The sequence below is a fragment of the Thalassophryne amazonica genome, chromosome 4 (genome assembly GCF_902500255.1).
Source record: "Thalassophryne amazonica chromosome 4, fThaAma1.1, whole genome shotgun sequence".
NCBI classification, from domain to species: domain Eukaryota; kingdom Metazoa; phylum Chordata; class Actinopteri; order Batrachoidiformes; family Batrachoididae; genus Thalassophryne; species Thalassophryne amazonica.
Window position 1 is genome coordinate 1,563,354 of NC_047106.1, and position 21,893 is coordinate 1,585,246.

Here is a 21,893-nt window from a genome sequence, read left to right on the forward strand (position 1 = left end):
CGCAGGGGGAACCGCTGGTGTCGGGTGCGCTGTCTCATGGGTGACAGTGAAAGTCGAGGGCCTCGATGGACCAGACCTGGGTGGCAGGGGATGGCTCTGGGGGTGTGGAACTTACCAGACTGTATGGGTTGCTGCCAAATGTAATTATTCAAGGACGTCTGTTCATTTGAGTTTTTTTTCTTTCAGGGGAACTATTTATTAATTTTTGTTCAGACAACATGAATTTTGATCATATTGGTGATTTCATAGTATGAATTCCTTATTTAAAGTCTCTAATAAAATTATAGCAGTGCCAAAGGAAGTTGTTTTCATGACTTAAATCTTTAAAAACCCACCTTTAAGAGGGACTTAATCTTGAGTCATCTTTTGAAAACAGGATGAACATTTATTATGGAATGAACGCCATAATGAAGAGCTGCTAAATAAAGAAAATGCAAATGTGCTATCTGAGAAAATCCCACATAATAGTTTGACAGCAAGAATTAGGGTTAAAAAGTAAAAATTAGGAGCTAAAACAGGAAACTGTCACAGGTTGAGAGCTAAGAGAGGAGACCGCCATAGGACAGGGGCTAAGGAAGGAGACCGCCATAGGACAGGGGCTAAGGAAGGAGACTGCCATAGGTCAGGAGCTAAGGAAGGAGGCCGCCATAGGTCAGGGGCTAAGGGAGGAGCCCGCCGTAGGTCAGGGGCTAATGGAGGAGACCACCATAGTTCAGGGGCTAAGGAAGGAGACCGCTGTAGGTCAGGGGATAAGGAAGGAGCCCGCCGTAGGTCAGGGGATAAGGAAGGAGCCCGCCGTAGGTCAGGGGATAAGGAAGGAGACCACCATAGTCAGGGGCTAAGGAAGGAGACCGCTGTAGGTCAGGGGATAAGGAAGGAGCCCGCCGTAGGTCAGGGGATAAGGAAGGAGCCCGCCGTAGGTCAGGGGCTAATGGAGGAGACCACCATAGGTCAGGGGCTAAGGAAGGAGACCACCGTAGGTCAGGGGATAAGGAAGGAGCCCGCCGTAGGTCAGGGGATAAGGAAGGAGCCCGCCGTAGGTCAGGGGCTAATGGAGGAGGCCGCCATATGTCAGGGGCTAAGGTAGGAGACCGCTGTAGGTTGGGCCAATGGAGGAGACCGCCGTAGGTCAGGGGCCAATGGAAGAGAACGCCGTAGGTCAGGGGCCAATGGAGGGGAGACCACCATAGGTCAGGGGCCAATGGAGGGGAGACCACCATAGGTCAGGGGCCAATGGAGGGGAGTCCGACGTAGGTCAGGGGTCAATGGAGGAGACCGACGTAGGTCAGGGGCCAATGGAGGAGACCACCAGAGGTCGGGGGCTAAGGGAGGAGACCGCCAGAGGTCGGGGGCTAAGGGAGGAGACCGCCATAGGTCAGGGGCTAAGGGAGGAGACCGCCATAGGACAGGTCTAAGGAAGGAGACCACCATAGGTCAGGGGCTAAGGGAGGAGACCGCCGTAGGACAGTGGCTAAGGAAGGAGACCACCATAGGTCAGGGGCTAAGGGAGGAGGCCGCTGTAGGACAGGGGCTAAAGAAGGAGTCTGCCGTAGGTCAGGGGCTAAGGGATTAGACTGCCGTTGGACAGGGGCTAAAGCTTCAGTCACAGCCCATCCTAAGAGCTTCTAAGACTGGTCTAAGACCATTTTTTCTTCAAATCCTACAATGATTGAACAATCATCCCAGGATAATTTTGTTCCCAGAGTGGTCCTAGAGTCGTCTTATCATCTTAGGGCCACTGTTGATCATGCTCAACATTTTCTAAGAGCTGTAAAGATGAAATTTATTGCAAGATGATGGTACAATCATTGTAGGACCATTGTAAGAGTTATAGGACCATTGTAAGACATATGTGCAATTAAACCCTAAAGATGAATTATTGTACAATAATTTTAGTAGTAAAATTATTGGATCACTGTACAATAACTGTGCTGCTAGTAGGATCCTCCTACAATGATTGTAAGAGGCATAAGAGCATCGTGTGAGAATTTTTGTTGGCAGTTTTCTCACTTACGAGGATAGTGGGAAGGCCTTTTTTTTTTTAAGTTTATTTTCTACAAGCCCTCTGGTGGCTGAAAAGCTTTGTAGACCTGCACTTTTGTGGAAAGGCGCAGTGCATGATTCTGCCAGACTTTTTTTGAGAGTTGACCAAAAGAACTACTGGCCTTGGCAAGGCGACTGTCTAGGTCCTTGCTGGGCTCGACAATAGCACTGGTCTGATGGCCCGGCGGCCTTTTTTACATGTTCCGGGCCACCACGGGCCAGTGAAGTTCATATTTCACTGGTCCGTATGGGCCAGTAAGAATTAAAATCGCTTTGGGCAGATTTATTAGTCTAATGCCGCGTTCACACGGGGCGCGATCAGATGCTACAAATTCGCGGGGGTCGCGTGGCAACGGACGCGCCTCCTTCACCCGGTGTGTCGCTCTGCTTTTGCTGCGAAAATTCCCCCCGGTGCGTCATCAAATAGGTGGAGCTTCCATTCAGCTCGCCGGCTCCGGTTGTCAGTCAAGTTAACATGACGGACCTTGATCACACGGAGTGAGTTGTTGTGGAAAGCTGACAAACGTCATGAGACGTTCCCAATTCAGGCAGTATCATTATTTGCTGCAGGAGCTGCGTCTGGATGATGGCTGCTTTCAGCGGTCCTTCTGCCTCTGCAGGACCCAACTTGATGACCAACTGTCCCGTTCACGCGTGCACATGTAAACAATTAAAAAAAAAAGAAAAAGAAACTCCGCTCCCGCTGCTGTGGGGCTGCTGCTCCTCCAAAAACTCTTGTCATAGTTGTGAAATAAAGGACAAAAGAGACATACGTCCTGCTCACAGGCTGCTACCAGAGACAGGACATGTTGCACCACTTCGCAATGTTGGGAACATTGCCGACGTGCAGACAAACTTCGTCTGCAGGCGCATCTTCTGATGTGGCGCAAATTTCGCTTCAACATCGACGCGTCATTTTCGCTTAAGCAAGATCGAGCGCAGTGAATATTATGAATTTCTTGAAACCTCCTGCCCCTGGGCAGAAACCAGGAAAGCAAAGGAAAGAACAGCTATCACCCTCAAAACAAGCACAGAAGAGGAAGGCTGCTGATGCTGAATATGAGAAGAAAAGGGTGAGGAAAACTTGGCAAACTTCCTGGAAGAAAAGACGGCCATAGCTGGAGCGTGATGAGGAGAGTGAGGTTGTCTTCTGTGGAACTTGTAGGGCCATGCCAGAATATGCTAACAAGTAAGTATAAATATACCATGTCCTGGTAGACAATGTGGTATGATTTCATACGCCAGTTTAAAAGTCTAATCAGTATGCCCTTGTGGAAACCCCACGGTGACAACATTAGCAAGGGAACATGGTTTATGAAATTTAACATATTAATTTTGTAAATGATCAAGAAATAAATTTATTTTTGTATTAATGTCTGAGTGTTGAAAAAATTCCTATCAGTTACCTACCGACATTTTTTTCAAAGTTTACTCACTTTAAGGTTTTTATCATGTAGTATAAGAATTTTGTGTTTGTTTTCAAGTGTTTTTACATTAAGGAAACCCAATTCTAATGTCTGAGTGTTGATTTAAAAAATTCTTATTAGTTACCCCCCGGTTCGGCACAGGCGTGAAAGTATGGGCCAGTGATATTTTGATCCGGGCCAGTAACTTTCAGATTCTACTGGCCCTGTGGGCCAGTGCATAAATTGCCTTATTGTCAAGCCCTGCCTTGGCAACAGATGCGTCGTTTGAGATAACACTACCGAGATACGTGAAGTGCTCTACTGCATTCAGGCTGGTACCCTCGATGTTGATTTGGGGTGGGGTATATGCTGTATGGGGGACCGGTTGATATAGCACTTCTGTCTTTCTCAGGCTGATGGTGAGGCCGAAGGCTCTTGCTGCTTCAGCAAAACAGTTGACAATGTGCTGCAATGCTTGCTCCGTGTGGGCGACGAGGGCGCAGTCATCTGCGAAGAGCAGCTCCATGATTAGCTGTTCTGTGATCTTAAGTCTTCTTTGGCCTCACGAAGCATCATGCTGAAGAAGATGGAGAACAGAGTGGGCGCGAGGATGCAACCTTGTTTGACGCTATTTGAGATGGGGAAGCTGCCGGACAGAGTCCCGTTGTACTTCACTTGTCCCATCTGGCCTTCATGCAGCTGGCGGATGATGGTGAGGAGCTTTGGAGGGCAGCCAAGGCGTGCAAGAATCTTCCACAAACCCTCATGACTGACCGTGTCAAAAGCCTTGTTTAGGTCTATGAAGGCTGCATAAAGGGCCATGTTCTGTTCTCTGCACTTCTCCTGGATCTGTCTCAGGATGAAGATCATGTCAGTGGTTCCCCTGTTGGCCCGAAATCCGCACTGACTCTCGGGAGTATTTTCATGCACTATGGTAGGGGTAAGCCTGTTGAGCAGCACTCGAGCCAAAATCTTACCTGCTATTGAGAGGAGAGTGATGCCCCGGTAATTATAACAGTCGGACTTGTCGCCCTTGTTCTTGTACAGGGAGACAATGACCGCATCCCGAAGGTCGTGGAACCATTTCCTTTTCCCAGCAACTGGAGAAGAGAATCTGAAGCTTGTCGAGGACTGCCTCACCTCCATTTTGGTACACCTCTGCTCGGATGCCATCTATGCCAGGAGACTTCCCTGGATTCAGCTGCGTGGTGGCCTTTCGGATCTCTTCAAGTGTTGGGGGTCATCAAGTTCCCATTTCACCTCCACCTGGGGAATCTTCTCAATTGATGACTCTTGCACAGTGCGCTTGTCACTGAAGAGGTTTTCAAAGTGTTCTGACCAACGCTGCATAATGGTTTCCTTGTCCGTCAGAAGGGTGGAGCCGTCTGAGGAGCGCAGGGGTGCTTGCACTTGATGTGCTGGCCCATTGATGGTCTTAAGGGCTTCATGGTGGTGATGCTGGTGGTTGGCTCTCACTGCGGTATTGTATCACTTCGTGTTCCGGAGCACAGCGGTGTTTTTCTGTATCTGTTAGCTGTTTAATCTGCGCAGTTAGATTGATCTAGTTATCTAGATTACGATTTGTTTCCCAGTGTAATCTTCACATGCCTTAACTAAAGCACTCCCTCTGCTGAATCACCTCTAAATTATTTACACATTATTCACTTTGCGTGTTTTTAGGAATCCGCTAGCTTAGCGCAGCTACTAGCTCTTAGCCGATTTAGCATGGCGGCTTCTCCTGTCTCTCCCGCACTTTTCTGCTCTGGGTGTGAAATGTTTAGTTATTCCTCGGCCTCCTTTAGCAGTAACGGTACTTGTAATAAGTGTAGCTTATTCGTAGCTTTGGAGGCCAGGCTGGGCGAATTGGAGACTTGGCTCCGCACCGTGGAAAATTCTACAGCTAGCCAGGCCCCTGTAGTCGGTGCGGACCAAGGTAGCTTAGCCGCCGTAAGTTTCCCCCTGGCAGATCCCGAGCAGCCGGGAAAGCAGGCCGACTGGGTGACTGTGAGGAGGAAGCGTAGCCCTAAACAGAAGCCCCGTGTACACCGCCAACCCGTTCACATTTCTAACCGTTTTTCCCCACTCGACGACACACCCGCTGAGGAACAAACTCTGGTTATTGGCGACTCTGTTTTGAGAAATGTGAAGTTAGCGACACCAGCAACCATAGTCAATTGTCTTCCGGGGGCCAGAGCAGGCGACATTGAAGGAAATTTGAAACTGCTGGCTAAGGCTAAGCGTAAATTTGGTAAGATTGTAATTCACATCGGCAGTAATGACACCCGGTTACGCCAATCGGAGGTCACTAAAATTAACATTAAATCGGTGTGTAACTTTGCAAAAACAATGTCGGACTCTGTAGTTTTCTCTGGGCCCCTCCCCAATCGGACCGGGAGTGACATGTTTAGCCGCATGTTCTCCTTGAATTGCTGTCTGTCTGAGTGGTGTCCAAAAAATGAGGTGGGCTTCATAGATAATTGGCAAAGCTTCTGGGGAAAACCTGGTCTTGTTAGGAGAGACGGCATCCATCCCACTTTGGATGGAGCAGCTCTCATTTCTAGAAATCTGGCCAATTTTATTAAATCCTCGAAACCGTGACTATCCAGGGTTGGGACCAGGAAGCAGAGTTGTAGTCTTACACACCTCTCTGCAGCTTCTCTCCCCCTGCCATCCCCTCATTACCCCATCCCCGTAGAGACGGTGCCTGCTCCCAGACCACCAATAACCAGCAAAAATCTATTTAAGCATAAAAATTCAAAAAGAAAAAATAATATAGCACCTTCAACTGCACCACAGACTAAAACAGTTAAATGTGGTCTATTAAACATTAGGTCTCTCTCTTCTAAGTCCCTGTTGGTAAATGATATAATAATTGATCAACATATTGATTTATTCTGCCTTACAGAAACCTGGTTACAGCAGGATGAATATGTTAGTTTAAATGAGTCAACACCCCCGAGTCACACTAACTCAGAATGCTCGTAGCACGGGCCGGGGCGGAGGATTAGCAGCAATCTTCCATTCCAGCTTATTAATTAATCAAAAACCCAGACAGAGCTTTAATTCATTTGAAAGCTTGACTCTTAGTCTTGTCCATCCAAATTGGAAGTCCCAAAAACCAGTTTTATTTGTTATTATCTATCGTCCACCTGGTCGTTACTGTGAGTTTCTCTGTGAATTTTCAGACCTTTTGTCTGACTTAGTGCTTAGCTCAGATAAGATAATTATAGTGGGCGATTTTAACATCCACACAGATGCTGAGAATGACAGCCTCAACACTGCATTTAATCTATTATTAGACTCAATTGGCTTTGCTCAAAATGTAAATGAGTCCACCCACCACTTTAATCATATCTTAGATCTTGTTCTGACTTATGGTATGTAAACAGAAGACTTAACAGTATTCCCTGAAAACTCCCTTCTGTCTGATCATTTCTTAATAACATTTACATTTACTCTGATGGACTACCCAGCAGTGGGGAATAAGTTTCATTACACTAGAAGTCTTTCAGAAAGCGCTGTAACTAGGTTTAAGGATATGATTCCTTCTTTATGTTCTCTAATGCCATATACCAACACAGTGCAGAGTAGCTACCTAAACTCTGTAAGTGAGATAGAGTATCTCGTCAATAGTTTTACATCCTCATTGAAGACAACTTTGGATGCTGTATCTCCTCTGAAAAGGAGAGCTTTAAATCAGAAGTGCCTGACTCCGTGGTATAACTCACAAACTCGTACCTTAAAGCAGATAACCCGTAAGTTGGAGAGGAAATGGCGTCTCACTAATTTAGAAGATCTTCACTTAGCCTGGAAAAAGAGTCTGTTGCTCTATAAAAAAGCCCTCCGTAAAGCTAGGACATCTTTCTACTCATCACTAATTGAAGAAAATAAGAACAACCCCAGGTTTCTTTTCAGCACTGTAGCCAGGCTGACAAAGAGTCAGAGCTCTATTGAGCTGAGTATTCCATTAACTTTAACTAGTAATGACTTCATGACTTTCTTTGCTAACAAAATTTTAACTATTAGAGAAAAAATTACTCATAACCATCCCAAAGACGTATCGTTATCTTTGGCTGCTTTCAGTGATGCCGGTATTTGGTTAGACTCTTTCTCTCCGATTGTTCTGTCTGAGTTATTTTCATTAGTTACTTCATCCAAACCATCAACATGTTTATTAGACCCCATTCCTACCAGGCTGCTCAAGGAAGCCCTACCATTATTTAATGCTTCGATCTTAAATATGATCAATCTATCTTTGTTAGTTGGCTATGTACCACAGGCTTTTAAGGTGGCAGTAATTAAACCATTACTTAAAAAGCCATCACTTGACCCAGCTATCTTAGCTAATTATAGGCCAATCTCCAACCTTCCTTTTCTCTCAAAAATTCTTGAAAGGGTAGTTGTAAAACAGCTAACTGATCATCTGCAGAGGAATGGTCTATTTGAAGAGTTTCAGTCAGGTTTTAGAATTCATCATAGTACAGAAACAGCATTAGTGAAGGTTACAAATGATCTTCTTATGGCCTCGGACAGTGGACTCATCTCTGTGCTTGTTCTGTTAGACCTCAGTGCTGCTTTTGATACTGTTGACCATAAAATTTTATTACAGAGATTAGAGCATGCCATAAGTATTAAAGGCACTGCGCTGCGGTTGTTTGAATCATATTTGTCTAATAGATTACAATTTGTTCATGTAAATGGGGAATCTTCTTCACAGACTAAAGTTAATTATGGAGTTCCACAAGGTTCTGTGCTAGGACCAATTTTATTCACTTTATACATGCTTCCCTTAGGCAGTATTATTAGACGGTATTGCTTAAATTTTCATTGTTACGCAGATGATACCCAGCTTTATCTATCCATGAAGCCAGAGGACACACACCAATTAGCTAAACTGCAGGATTGTCTTACAGACATAAAGACATGGATGACCTCTAATTTCCTGCTTTTAAACTCAGATAAAACTGAAGTTATTGTACTTGGCCCCACAAATCTTAGAAACATGGTGTCTAACCAGATCCTTACTCTGGATGGCATTACCCTGACGTCTAGTAATACTGCGAGAAATCTTGGAGTCATTTTTGATCAGGATGTGTCATTCAAAGCACATATTAAACAAATATGTAGGACTGCTTTTTTGCATTTACGCAATATCTCTAAAATCAGAAAGGTCTTGTCTCAGAGTGATGCTGAAAAACTAATTCATGCATTTATTTCCTCTAGGCTGGACTATTGTAATTCATTATTATCAGGTTGTCCTAAAAGTTCCCTAAAAAGCCTTCAGTTAATTCAAAATGCTGCAGCTAGAGTACTAACGGGGACTAGAAGGAGAGAGCATATCTCACCCATATTGGCCTCTCTTCATTGGCTTCCTGTTAATTCTAGAATAGAATTTAAAATTCTTCTTCTTACTTATAAGGTTTTGAATAATCAGGTCCCATCTTATCTTAGGGACCTTGTAGTACCATATCACCCCAATAGAGCGCTTCGCTCTCAGACTGCAGGCTTACTTGTAGTTCCTAGGGTTTGTAAGAGTAGAATGGGAGGCAGAGCCTTCAGCTTTCAGGCTCCTCTCCTGTGGAACCAGCTCCCAATTCAGATCAGGGAGACAGACACCCTCTCTACTTTTAAGATTAGGCTTAAAACTTTCCTTTTTGCTAAAGCTTATAGTTAGGGCTGGATCAGGTGACCCTGAACCATCCCTTAGTTATGCTGCTATAGACGTAGACTGCTGGGGGGTTCCCATAATGCACTGTTTCTTTCTCTTTTTGCTCTGTCTGCACCACTCTGCATTTAATCATTAGTGATCGATCTCTGCTCCCCTCCACAGCATGTCTTTTCCTGATTCTCTCCCTCAGCCCCAACCAGTCCCAGCAGAAGACTGCCCCTCCCTGAGCCTGGTTCTGCTGGAGGTTTCTTCCTGTTAAAAGGGAGTTTTTCCTTCCCACTGTAGCCAAGTGCTTGCTCACAGGGGGTTGTTTTGACCGTTGGGGTTTTACATAATTATTGTATGGCCTTGCCTTACAATATAAGGCGCCTTGGGGCAACTGTTTGTTGTGATTTCGCGCTATATAAAAAAAAATTGATTGATTGATTGATTGATAAAAGGAGCGCATGTCTCCGGCATCGGCATTTTGTTGTGTCTTCTCCGCAAAAGCTAGCCACCAGTCGTTCTGCAGTATGCGGAGCTTGCTTTGCAGTGTGGAGCAGGCATTTCTGTAAGCTGTCTTGGGAGAGTGGTCATCAGGTTTAGCTAAAAAAGTCTTGTGGCATGCACGTTTCTTTTCTAGTAGTTCCTGGATCTGTGCATCAGACTCATCAAACCAATCTTTATTTTTCCTGGCTGAGAAACCCACTACTTCTTCTGCCGTCTCCTGAAGGATGGTCTTTAATCTCATCCACTGTTGTTCAGGGTCATCAGGCAGGCCTTCTTCTCCACCCAGTATCTCCTCTAGTTTGGCCTGGAATTCCATTTTTTGTGTCTATGTCTTGCAGCTTATGGACTTGTAGCTTCTTAAACTGTGGGCCTTTCTTCTTAGGAGGGGGCTTGAAAGTGAAAGCAATCTTGTAACGGACCAAGCGATTATCCGTATAGGCATCACCCTGGTATGTAGTACGTCTGTCGCGTCAGAATGTAGTCCAGAAGGTGCCAGTGTTTGGAGTGTGGGTGTCTCCAGGTTGCTTTGAATCTCTCTTTCTGTTGGAACAGGCTGTTGGTGATCGTCAAGTCATGTGCAGAGCAGAACTCCAGCATCAGGCGGCCATTGTCGTTACAGTTGCCTATGCCATGTTTCCCTAGCACGTCCTTCCATACATCAGAGTCCCGGCCCACTCTGGCATTGAAATCTCCCATGATGAGGAGCTTGTCCTGGGTGTCGACGCGCTGTAGAAGGTTGTGCAGATCGCTATAGAAAGCCTCCTTAACTCCGATGTCGGCCTGCATGGTTGGGGCATACACACTAACAATAGTGGCAAAATCCTTGTTGTTGATGGGGAGCCGGAGTGACATGAGTCGGTCAGAATGTCCAACTGGCAAACTGTGTAACCTATGTGCTATGGCGCTTTTAATCATGAACCCGACCCCTGAGAGTCGACGATCTTCTTTAGCCTTCCCTGACCAGAACAGTGTGTAGCCTGTACCTTCCTCGGTGAGTGACCCTTGGTCTGCAAAGCTCACCTCGCTGAGTGCAGCAATGTCTATGTCAAGCCTTGCTAGCTCTTTGGTGACTAAGGCTGAGCGTCTTCGAGGACGATCGCTATTGTCTGAGTCCATCATTGTGCGTACATTCCAGCACGCAATTTTCATGTTCTTTGTTTTTCTTTTCGCACCGCGTGTAGTGATGCCCGTTGGCAGTGGTGAGCCAACTGGGTCTAGTGAGACAAGCCATGTTTAGACCACCTTTTCTGTCTGTCTCCATGTGGAGCAAGCAGGGCTATCACTAAACAGGGCTGCTTGGTCACCCAGGGCCCTGCCGGATGATGCTGTTGTCTCGGGTCAGCAATCAAACGACCATAGCTCCTGAGCCGCCTGCATGCAGGATCGAGACTGCAGCTCCCAGTGCCATCATGCACCTGCTGTTTTCGTCTCTTCCCATCGCTGCAGGGCTTTCCTTCCCGCCTGCGCTCGTTGCTTAAAGTGGGGATCAGCTCACGCACACCAATTCCACTCTTTAGACAAGGTGGCACTCCACAGTGGCACAGACAAGCTGAGACGGCTGTGGCGACCACCAGACTGTAGGTTTTACATCAGAGTGACCTTCTCCTAGCCTCTGGCTAAAGAACCTTCCTCGGAGGCATGGGGGCAGTAACCCAGGCTGGGGGTTTAACATCAGGGTTTTCCTTCCCCTAGGTGGACCGCCTTAACAGGGCTAATGAGTCCCATCTACCCACTGCTATAACCCAGTCAGCTGGGTTATCGTGTGAGAATGATCCAGGTATAAAGGGTTGCCTGTTTGATCCATTGTCAGCAACTATAGTATCACAGAAACAGTATCAAAATCGCCGTGGCCGATATAGCTTTGACCGCTAAACACGACTAGTATCTTCTTCTTCAGCTCGCCTTAACTGCAGCTCCAAATCCAGGATTTGGAGTCTCTGTGGAGGTATTGCAACTGCCATCACTGAGATCACCACCCGATGAAGAAGATGATGACAACTAGGCTTGTGTTGAGATCACCAACCGATGATGAAGATGTCGACAACTAGGCTTGTGTTGATGTTTTTATCTGATGTTCTTCCCATATATATACCGTCGACAATATGTCAGTCAGTCTTATTGCAGGATGGCAGTACAAAGGTTGTAAGACATGTATGGTCTTTGTACTATGTAAGTACAGGCAATTTGAGATAGCTACAATAAATGTAAGACATAAAAGGCAATTGGGCGGTTCCTACAACAGTCCTACTACAATGTCAAGATCATAGTACGTCTGTGCAACAGGTAGCATCAGGTCCACCCGTTTATCTCAAGACAAATGCACAATCATCTTGCCACTTGTACAAAGGCCTTAGAATGTCTGTACCATCGTAGTAAGACTACAAAGATAATAAATAAATCTTATGCGAGATGTAGGACCTACAGGAACCAGGGGATTGCAGGATTAAAAACTCCTAAGATGGGTTGTGACTGAGGCTTAAGGAGTTAGACCACCATAGCTCAGGGGCTAAGGAAGGAGACCGCCGTAGGTCAGGGGCTAAGGGAGGAGACTGCCATAGGTCAGGGGCTAAGGGAGGAGACTGCCATAGGTCAGGGGCTAAGAGAGGAGACCGCCATAGGTCAGGGGCTAAGAGTGGAGACCGCCGTAGGTCAGGGGCTAATCATGGAAGCACATCGACATGGAAAAAGAGGATCACAATTGAGAATTATTTAAAAAATTTTAAAATGTTGACCCTCTTGTCACAGTAGAATGATTGATCTTTTTATTGTCAACAGTTTGTTAATTTCCTGAAATGATTTTGTGTTCAGGAGTCGAACGAAGAACATGATGTGGTACGGAGTTCTGGGAACCAAAGAGCTGCTTCACAGAACCTACAAGAACCTGGAACAGAGAGTTCTGCTGGAGGTGAGAGAATCGCACAGTTTTTAATGGATAAAATTGATTGATTTATTCATTTTCTGAACATGCGTAACCTGATTCAGGGTCATGGTGGGTTTGGAGCGTGTCCCAGCAGTTACTGGGTGAGAGGTGGGCTTCACCTTGGGCACAATGCCAGTCCATCGCAAGGCCACATGCAGGCAGACAAAGACCCCTTCAAACCTACAGTCAATTTATCGATTCCACTTGACCTTCATGTCTTTGAAAACCGGAGCACCCAGAGGGTGCAACCTGGACAGAACAAGTTAACTCCACACAGACAGAACTAGGTGGGAAGAGAGCCTGGAACCTTCTCACTGTGAGCGAGTGCCTTGAGGCAGCGTGTTGTGATTTGGCTGTATATCAATAAAATTAATTGAAACTATGCGAACCACTAAACCACTGTGCTGGCCGCTGATAAAATGATGTTTTTGAAACCGTTAATGAATATGTCATTTGACTGAAAGGTCATAGAGCAATAAGTAGACTTGGGTTCAATTCGTGGTCACGAGTGTTTGGACAAGACATTTGATCTGCATCTTTCCAGTCCATCAGCTGTAAAAAGGTGCCATCCTTGGCTGGGTTAGTAAACTGTGATGGACTGGCATTTCCTCCAGTGAGAGTCCAGACTCTCATCCCGTTTATGCTACAGAGATTGAGGACTTGATTCTTTAAGACCAGGGGTGCCCAAGTTTGGTCCTCGAGATCTACCTTCCTGACACTCTTAGTTGTCTCCCTGTTCCAACACACTTGATGCCAATGAAAGGCTCATTAAGAGCCTGCTAGCGAGTCTTTCATGTCCGCATGGTGGACCACCTGCTCTGGTTTCTCGTCCAGAACAAAAGAGGGATCATCTCCATCATTATCAGAATCCTCACTGTCTGTCGACACAATGCGCGCTCCGTCTTCCTCCAATTTAAAAAAAAAAAGAAAAAAAAAGTGCGCTGTGGTCACTGCTGTATCACTGTATTATGTTCTAAGCCATATATATTTATTTATTTATAACAGAAAACTGTCAAAATGGAGAATAAATATAAATATAAGTGTAAAGATGATTGAATATATCAGAGCAGTAAATTAATCAGTGCGTGTGAACGCGCACATTGACTCACATGCGGTTTTTCCACCAGCTGATCACTGATCCACAACGTGACTTCTTCCTTCCAGAACAGCTCTTTATATCATCATTTTGATTCATCTACCTGTTGCCACATGTACAGAAGGAATGGATTTTCATTCCTACACTCAGATTGTTATATTTAATAAAAAATAATAAGCGCACGGAACAGCTCCTACTGCCGCTGATGCTGCATTCAAGTACCGTCGGAAATTACACAACTTTTTTGTTGTTTTAAATTCAACAGTTTGTGGCAAAATAATTAATTATATCCACACAAAAGATTAATTCTGGCCTATGTAAGGTGCCTGAGCCCATTGAAGCTGCCCCCCCACACAGATAAAAAATCCTAGCAAGCAGGCTGAGTTTGCCCTGTAATTTCCAACGGTACATGAAGCAGCAGCAGCAGCCTCCGCGCTCACAAACTGGCTTCTGCGCTGTGTGAAAACGTTGAGCTGCTCCAACGAAGTCAAATTAAACAATAACGTGAGAAAAACTACACAAACGATTAAAAAAAATGTCAAGAACAACTGCAAAACGAGACACAGACAAACTGAGGTTTTCGTTGCCCTTTGTTCAGATTTTTCAACAGTTTAAAAATCCTGACGTCGCGCCAGCTGCAGGAATGAGGCTGCGCGAAGGTTAAACGATGTCAACGACAGTCAACAAAGTCCAGATTTCTTGTTTCGTCAGGGCTTCGTCACCCTTCGTTAAGTGCCATGTAACTGGGCCTTTACATCACCTTTCCTTCTAACAACACTCAATAAGCGTTTGGGAACTGAGGACACTAATTGTTGAAGCTTTGTAGGTGGAATTCTTTCCCATTCTTGCTTGGCTCTCACTGCGGTATTGTATCACTTCCTGTTCCGGAGCACAGCGGTGTTTTTCTGTATCTGTTAGCTGTTTAATCTGCGCAGTTAGATTGATCTAGTTATCTAGATTACGATTTGTTTCCCAGTGTAATCTTTACGTGCCTTAACTAAAGCACTCCTTCTGCTGAATCACCTCTAAATTATTTACACATTATTCACTTTGCGTGTTTTTAGGAATCCGCTAGCTTAGCGTAGCTACTAGCTCTTAGCCGATTTAGCATGGCGGCTTCTCCTGTCTCTCCCGCACTTTTCTGCTCTGGGTGTGAAATGTTTAGTTATTCCTCGGCCTCCTTTAGCAGTAATGGTACTTGTAATAAGTGTAGCTTATTCGTAGCTTTGGAGGCCAGGCTGGGCGAATTGGAGACTCGGCTCCGCACCGTGGAAAATTCTACAGCTAGCCAGGCCCCTGTAGTCGGTGTGGACCAAGGTAGCTTAGCCGCCGTTAGTTCCCCCCTGGCAGATCCCGAGCAGCCGGGAAAGCAGGCCGACTGGGTGACTGTGAGGAGGAAGCGTAGCCCTAAACAGAAGCCCCGTGTACACCGCCAACCCGTTCACATCTCTAACCGTTTTTCCCCACTCGACGACACACCCGCCGAGGATCAAACTCTGGTTATTGGCGACTCTGTTTTGAGAAATGTGAAGTTAGCGACACCAGCAACCATAGTCAATTGTCTTCCGGGGGCCAGAGCAGGCGACATTGAAGGAAATTTGAAACTGCTGGCTAAGGCTAAGCGTAAATTTGGTAAGATTGTAATTCACGTCGGCAGTAATGACACCCGGTTACGCCAATCGGAGGTCACTAAAATTAACATTAAATCGGTGTGTAACTTTGCAAAAACAATGTCGGACTCTGTAGTTTTCTCTGGGCCCCTCCCCAATCGGACCGGGAGTGACATGTTTAGCCGCATGTTCTCCTTGAATTGCTGGCTGTCTGAGTGGTGTCCAAAAAATGAGGTGGGCTTCATAGATAATTGGCAAAGCTTCTGGGGAAAACCTGGTCTTGTTAGGAGAGACGGCATCCATCCCACTTTGGATGGAGCAGCTCTCATTTCTAGAAATCTGGCCAATTTTCTTAAATCCTCCAAACCGTGACTATCCAGGGTTGGGACCAGGAAGCAGAGTTGTAGTCTTACACACCTCTCTGCAGCTTCTCTCCCCCTGCCATCCCCTCATTACCCCATCCCCGTAGAGACGGTGCCAGACTACCAATAACCAGCAAAAATCTATTTAAGCATAAAAATTCAAAAAGAAAAAATAATATAGCACCTTCAACTGCACCACAGACTAAAACTGTTAAATGTGGTCTGTTAAACATTAGGTCTCTCTCTTCTAAGTCCCTGTTAGTAAATGATATAATAATTGATCAACATATTGATTTATTCTGCCTTGCAGAAACCTGGTTACAGCAGGATGAATATGTTAGTTTAAATGAGTCAACACCCCCGAGTCACACTAACTGTCAGAATGCTCGTAGCACGGGCCGGGGCGGAGGATTAGCAGCAATCTTCCATTCCAGCTTATTAATTAATCAAAAACCCAGACAGAGCTTTAATTCATTTGAAAGCTTGTCTCTTAGTCTTGTCCATCCAAATTGGAAGTCCCAAAAACCAGTTTTATTTGTTATTATCTATCGTCCACCTGGTCGTTATTGTGAGTTTCTCTGTGAATTTTCAGACCTTTTTTCTGACTTAGTGCTAAGCTCAGATAAGATAATTATAGTGGGCGATTTTAACATCCACACAGATGCTGAGAATGACAGCCTCAACACTGCATTTAATCTATTATTAGACTCTATCGGCTTTGCTCAAAAAGTAAATGAGTCCACCCACCACTTTAATCATATCTTAGATCTTGTTCTGACTTATGGTATGGAAATAGAAGACTTAACAGTATTCCCTGAAAACTCCCTTCTGTCTGATCATTTCTTAATAACATTTACATTTACTCTGATGGACTACCCAGCAGTGGGGAATAAGTTTCATTACACTAGAAGTCTTTCAGAAAGCGCTGTAACTAGGTTTAAGGATATGATTCCTTCTTTATGTTCTCTAATGCCATATACCAACACAGTGCAGAGTAGCTACCTAAACTCTGTAAGGGAGATAGAGTATCTCGTCAGTAGTTTTACATCCTCATTGAAGACAACTTTGGATGCTGTAGCTCCTCTGAAAAAGAGAGCTTTAAATCAGAAGTGTCTGACTCCGTGGTATAACTCACAAACTCGTAGCTTAAAGCAGATAACCCGTAAGTTGGAGAGGAAATGGCGTCTCACTAATTTAGAAGATCTTCACTTAGCCTGGAAAAAGAGTCTGTTGCTCTATAAAAAAAAGCCCTCCGTAAAGCTAGGACATCTTTCTACTCATCACTAATTGAAGAAAATAAGAACAACCCCAGGTTTCTTTTCAGCACTGTAGCCAGGCTGACAAAGAGTCAGAGCTCTATTGAGCTGAGTATTCCATTAACTTTAACTAGTAATGACTTCATGACTTTCTTTGCTAACAAAATTTTAACTATTAGAGAAAAAATTACTCATAATCATCCCAAAGACGTATCGTTATCTTTGGCTGCTTTCAGTGATGCCGGTATTTGGTTAGACTCTTTCTCTCCGATTGTTCTGTCTGAGTTATTTTCATTAGTTACTTCATCCAAACCATCAACATGTTTATTAGACCCCATTCCTACCAGGCTGCTCAAGGAAGCCCTACCATTATTTAATGCTTCGATCTTAAATATGATCAATCTATCTTTGTTAGTTGGCTATGTACCACAGGCTTTTAAGGTGGCAGTAATTAAACCATTACTTAAAAAGCCATCACTTGACCCAGCTATCTTAGCTAATTATAGGCCAATCTCCAACCTTCCTTTTCTCTCAAAAATTCTTGAAAGGGTAGTTGTAAAACAGCTAACTGATCATCTGCAGAGGAATGGTCTATTTGAAGAGTTTCAGTCAGGTTTTAGAATTCATCATAGTACAGAAACAGCATTAGTGAAGGTTACAAATGATCTTCTTATGGCCTCGGACAGTGGACTCATCTCTGTGCTTGTTCTGTTAGACCTCAGTGCTGCTTTTGATACTGTTGACCATAAAATTTTATTACAGAGATTAGAGCATGCCATAGGTATTAAAGGCACTGCGCTGCGGTGGTTTGAATCATATTTGTGTAATAGATTACAATTTGTTCATGTAAATGGGGAATCTTCTTCACAGACTAAAGTTAATTATGGAGTTCCACAAGGTTCTGTGCTAGGACCAATTTTATTCACTTTATACATGCTTCCCTTAGGTAGTATTATTAGACGGTATTGCTTAAATTTTCATTGTTACGCAGATGATACCCAGCTTTATCTATCCATGAAGCCAGAGGACACACACCAATTAGCTAAACTGCAGGATTGTCTTACAGACATAAAGACATGGATGACCTCTAATTTCCTGCTTTTAAACTCAGATAAAACTGAAGTTATTGTACTTGGCCCCACAAATCTTAGAAACATGGTGTCTAACCAGATCCTTACTCTGGATGGCATTACCCTGACCTCTAGTAATATTGTGAGAAATCTTGGAGTCATTTATGATCAGGATATGTCATTCAAAGCGCATATTAAACAAATATGTAGGACTGCTTTTTTGCATTTACGCAATATCTCTAAAATCAGAAAGGTCTTGTCTCAGAGTGATGCTGAAAAACTAATTCATGCATTTATTTCCTCTAGGCTGGACTATTGTAATTCATTATTATCAGGTTGTCCTAAAAGTTCCCTAAAAAGCCTTCAGTTAATTCAAAATGCTGCAGCTAGAGTACTGACGGGGACTAGAAGGAGAGAGCATATCTCACCCATATTGGCCTCTCTTCATTGGCTTCCTGTTAATTCTAGAATAGAATTTAAAATTCTTCTTCTTACTTATAAGGTTTTGAATAATCAGGTCCCATCTTATCTTAGGGACCTCGTAGTACCATATCACCCCAATAGAGCGCTTCGCTCTCAGACTGCAGGCTTACTTGTAGTTCCTAGGGTTTGTAAGAGTAGAATGGGAGGCAGAGCCTTCAGCTTTCAGGCTCCTCTCCTGTGGAACCAGCTCCCAATTCAGATCAGGGAGACAGACACCCTCTCTACTTTTAAGATTAGGCTTAAAACTTTCCTTTTTGCTAAAGCTTATAGTTAGGGCTGGATCAGGTGACCCTGAACCATCCCTTAGTTATACTGCTATAGACGTAGACTGCTGGGGGGTTCCCATGATGCACTGTTTCTTTCTCTTTTTGCTCTGTATGCACCACTCTGCATTTAATCATTAGTGATCGATCTCTGCTCCCCTCCACAGCATGTCTTTTTCCTGGTTCTCTCCCTCAGCCCCAACCAGTCCCAGCAGAAGACTGCCCCTCCCTGAGCCTGGTTCTGCTGGAGGTTTCTTCCTGTTAAAAGGGAGTTTTTCCTTCCCACTGTAGCCAAGTGCTTGCTCACAGGGGGTCGTTTTGACCGTTGGGGTTTTACATAATTATTGTATGGCCTTGCCTTACAATATAAAGCGCCTTGGGGCAACTGTTTGTTGTGATTTGGCGCTATATAAAAAAATTGATTGATTGATTGATTGATTGATATACGACTTCAGTTGTTCAACAGTCCGAGGTCTCCGTTGTCGTATTTTGCGCTTCATAATGCGCCACACATTTTCAATGGGCGACGGGTCTGGACTACAGGCAGGCCAGTCTAGTACCCGCAGTCTACTACTACGAAGCCACACTAATCTGGATGGTGTTTTTCCTCTTTTGTCCAGATGACACGACGTCTATGATTTCCAAAAACAATTTGAAATGTGGACTCATCAGGCCACAGCACACTTTTCCACTTTGTGTCTGTCCATTTCAAATGAGCTCGGGCGCAAGAAGGTGGCGGCGTTTCTGGATGTTGTTGATGTTTGGCTTTTGCTTTGCATCGTAGTCTTAACTTGCACTTGTAGATGTAGCGACGAACTGTGTTAACTGACAATGGTTTTCTGAAGTGTTCCTGAGCCCACGCAGAAAGATCCTTTACACAATGATGTTGGTTTTTTATGCAGTGCTGCCTGAGGGATCAAAGGTCACGGACAATCAGTGTTGGTTGTTCTCCAGATTCTCTGAATCTTCTGATTATATTATGGACTGTAGATGATGGAATCCCTAAATTCTTTGCAATTGAACATTGAGAAACTTTGTTCTTAAGATGTTGGACTATTTTTTCACACAGTTGTTCACACAGTAGTGATCGTCACCCCATCTTTGCTTGTTAATGGCTGAGCCTTTTGGGATGCTCCTTTTATACCCAATCATGACACTCACCTGTTTCTAATTAGCTGTTCTTTGAGCACTCATCAACTTTCTCAGTCTTTTGTTGCCCTCTGTCCCAACTTTTTTGAATCGTGTTTTAGGCATCCATTTCAAAATGAGCAAATATTTGCACAAAAACAATAAAGTTTATCAGTTTGAACATTAAATATCTTGTCTTTGTGGTGTATTCAATTGAATATAGGTTGAAGAGGATTTGAAAATCATTGTATTCTGTTTTTATTTACATTTTACACAATGTCCAAACTTAATTGGATTTGGGGTTGTATATAAAAGAAACAACAAAGGATCAAAGACAGAGCTGGGGCACCCCACAAGTACACTTCAAAAATTCAGAATTTACCCCATTTACATACCCCAACCCCAACATTAACATACTGATGCCTCTTGTGCAGATAACTTGCTATCCAATCATAGGCTAATCCTCTGATACCATACTTCCATAGTTTATCCAGTAATAAGGTGTGATCTATGGTATCAAATGCATTCTGTTTTCAATTGCATTCATAATATGTTCCACAAAATCAATCACTGCCAATGAAGTAGTCTGATTTTTTTTTTCTAAATCCATATTGTTGCTCATTTACTGTGTGATGTTTTGATGTAAAATCATTTAACCTCTTAATAAATATCTTTTCCAAAATTTTTGAAAACTGAGGTAACAATGAGATTGGCCTATAGTTTAAAAAACATGTTTTCATTTTGGAAGGAAATCTCCCAGTCATTAAGGACAAATTACAAATATAAGTTAAAGGCTTAGCAACACAGTCAATTTTTTTTTATCAAAAACATGTCAAAATTATCACAATCTGTAGATTTTTTTTCCTTTTAGTTCATGAACTATATCAGTTATTTTGTAATAATCAGCTTCTGTGATAAACATTGAATCTGAAGGATTATTTCTTATTATACTGTTATCCCAAGAACGTATATTAGAAGATACTATTGAATTTGCTAAATTTTTATTAAAATGATCTACTGTGGCTTCCTTTTCCTTAACAATTATTTCAGTATTTATGTAAAAATATGTTGGATAGTCTTTGATAACTCTTTTATTTTTTGATATTTCATTTAATAGCTTCCAAGTACCTTTAATGTTTATTTTATTTTTTCCAATAAATCACTGTAGCATACTGACTTTTGCAAGATCGCATAATATTAGTAAGCTTGTTTTTATATGTCTTGTACTTGTTCTCAGCCTCAAATGTTCTGAGTTTGAAGAATTGCTGGTACAAACATTTTTTTTCTTCTTGCATACATTCAGCAGTCTTTTTGTGATCCAGGGTTTAGCGGCATTTCGCTCATTATCATGTTTTTCATCAGTGGACAATGTTTATCGTATAAATTGGAAATAATTTTAGATAAATGATTCGTATGATCGATCAATATCATTGGTGTAAGTGTCACGCAAGTTTTGGTGCATTAAATCCATTCTAAGATTTGCCATAGATTCCTCTGTTACTTTCCTTTTGAAATTTGTGATTTCAGTATGTTCAGTTTTATCAGCTATGGAATTATAAGCAATGAAGACTGGCAAGTGATCACTAATAAGAAACCCACCCGTTAAATTCCCAACAATGACATTTGTTAATATATTATCAATAAGTGCTGATGAGTTTGTAGTAATCCTCATTGGATGTGTTATCACTGGATACAATCCCAGAGTCTAAAAATTCACCTATTGTATTTGACTATGAGGATTTAGAAAATCTATGTTGAAGTCTCCAGAAAAAACAAAAGGTTATTATTTTTAACTGAGTTGTACAATTCTGTTAATTTCTCCACTAAAAAATATTTGTTAGATCCGGGAACTCTATAGATGCAACTTATAATGCAACTTATGTTTTTGGATTTTTCACATGTAATTTCCACAGTAACATATTTCATGAAAAGGACATATTGTGAACAGTTTCACATTGATGGCTAGATCTAACATAGAGTGACACACCTCCACCCCGTTTATTCACCCTATTTCTAGCAACAAAAAAAAACATAACGTCAAACTGGACAGAGTCAACATACTCATCTTTTAACCACATCTCAGCCACTGCAATAACTGG

The 21,893-nt window shown here is 43.3% G+C and overlaps 1 protein-coding gene across 4 annotated transcripts in view; it reads left to right on the forward strand.

Annotated features, from left to right (window-relative positions):
• The window catches only part of LOC117509345 (diacylglycerol kinase delta-like), a 275,606-nt gene that overhangs the window by 112,112 nt on the left and 141,601 nt on the right, over window positions 1-21,893 (forward strand). For all 4 annotated transcript variants that reach the window (XM_034169013.1, XM_034169012.1, XM_034169014.1 and 1 more), the window contains one exon: window positions 12,415-12,511. In XM_034169013.1, the coding sequence (XP_034024904.1) occupies window positions 12,415-12,511 (97 nt within the window). The remainder of the gene's footprint in view (window positions 1-12,414; window positions 12,512-21,893) is intronic.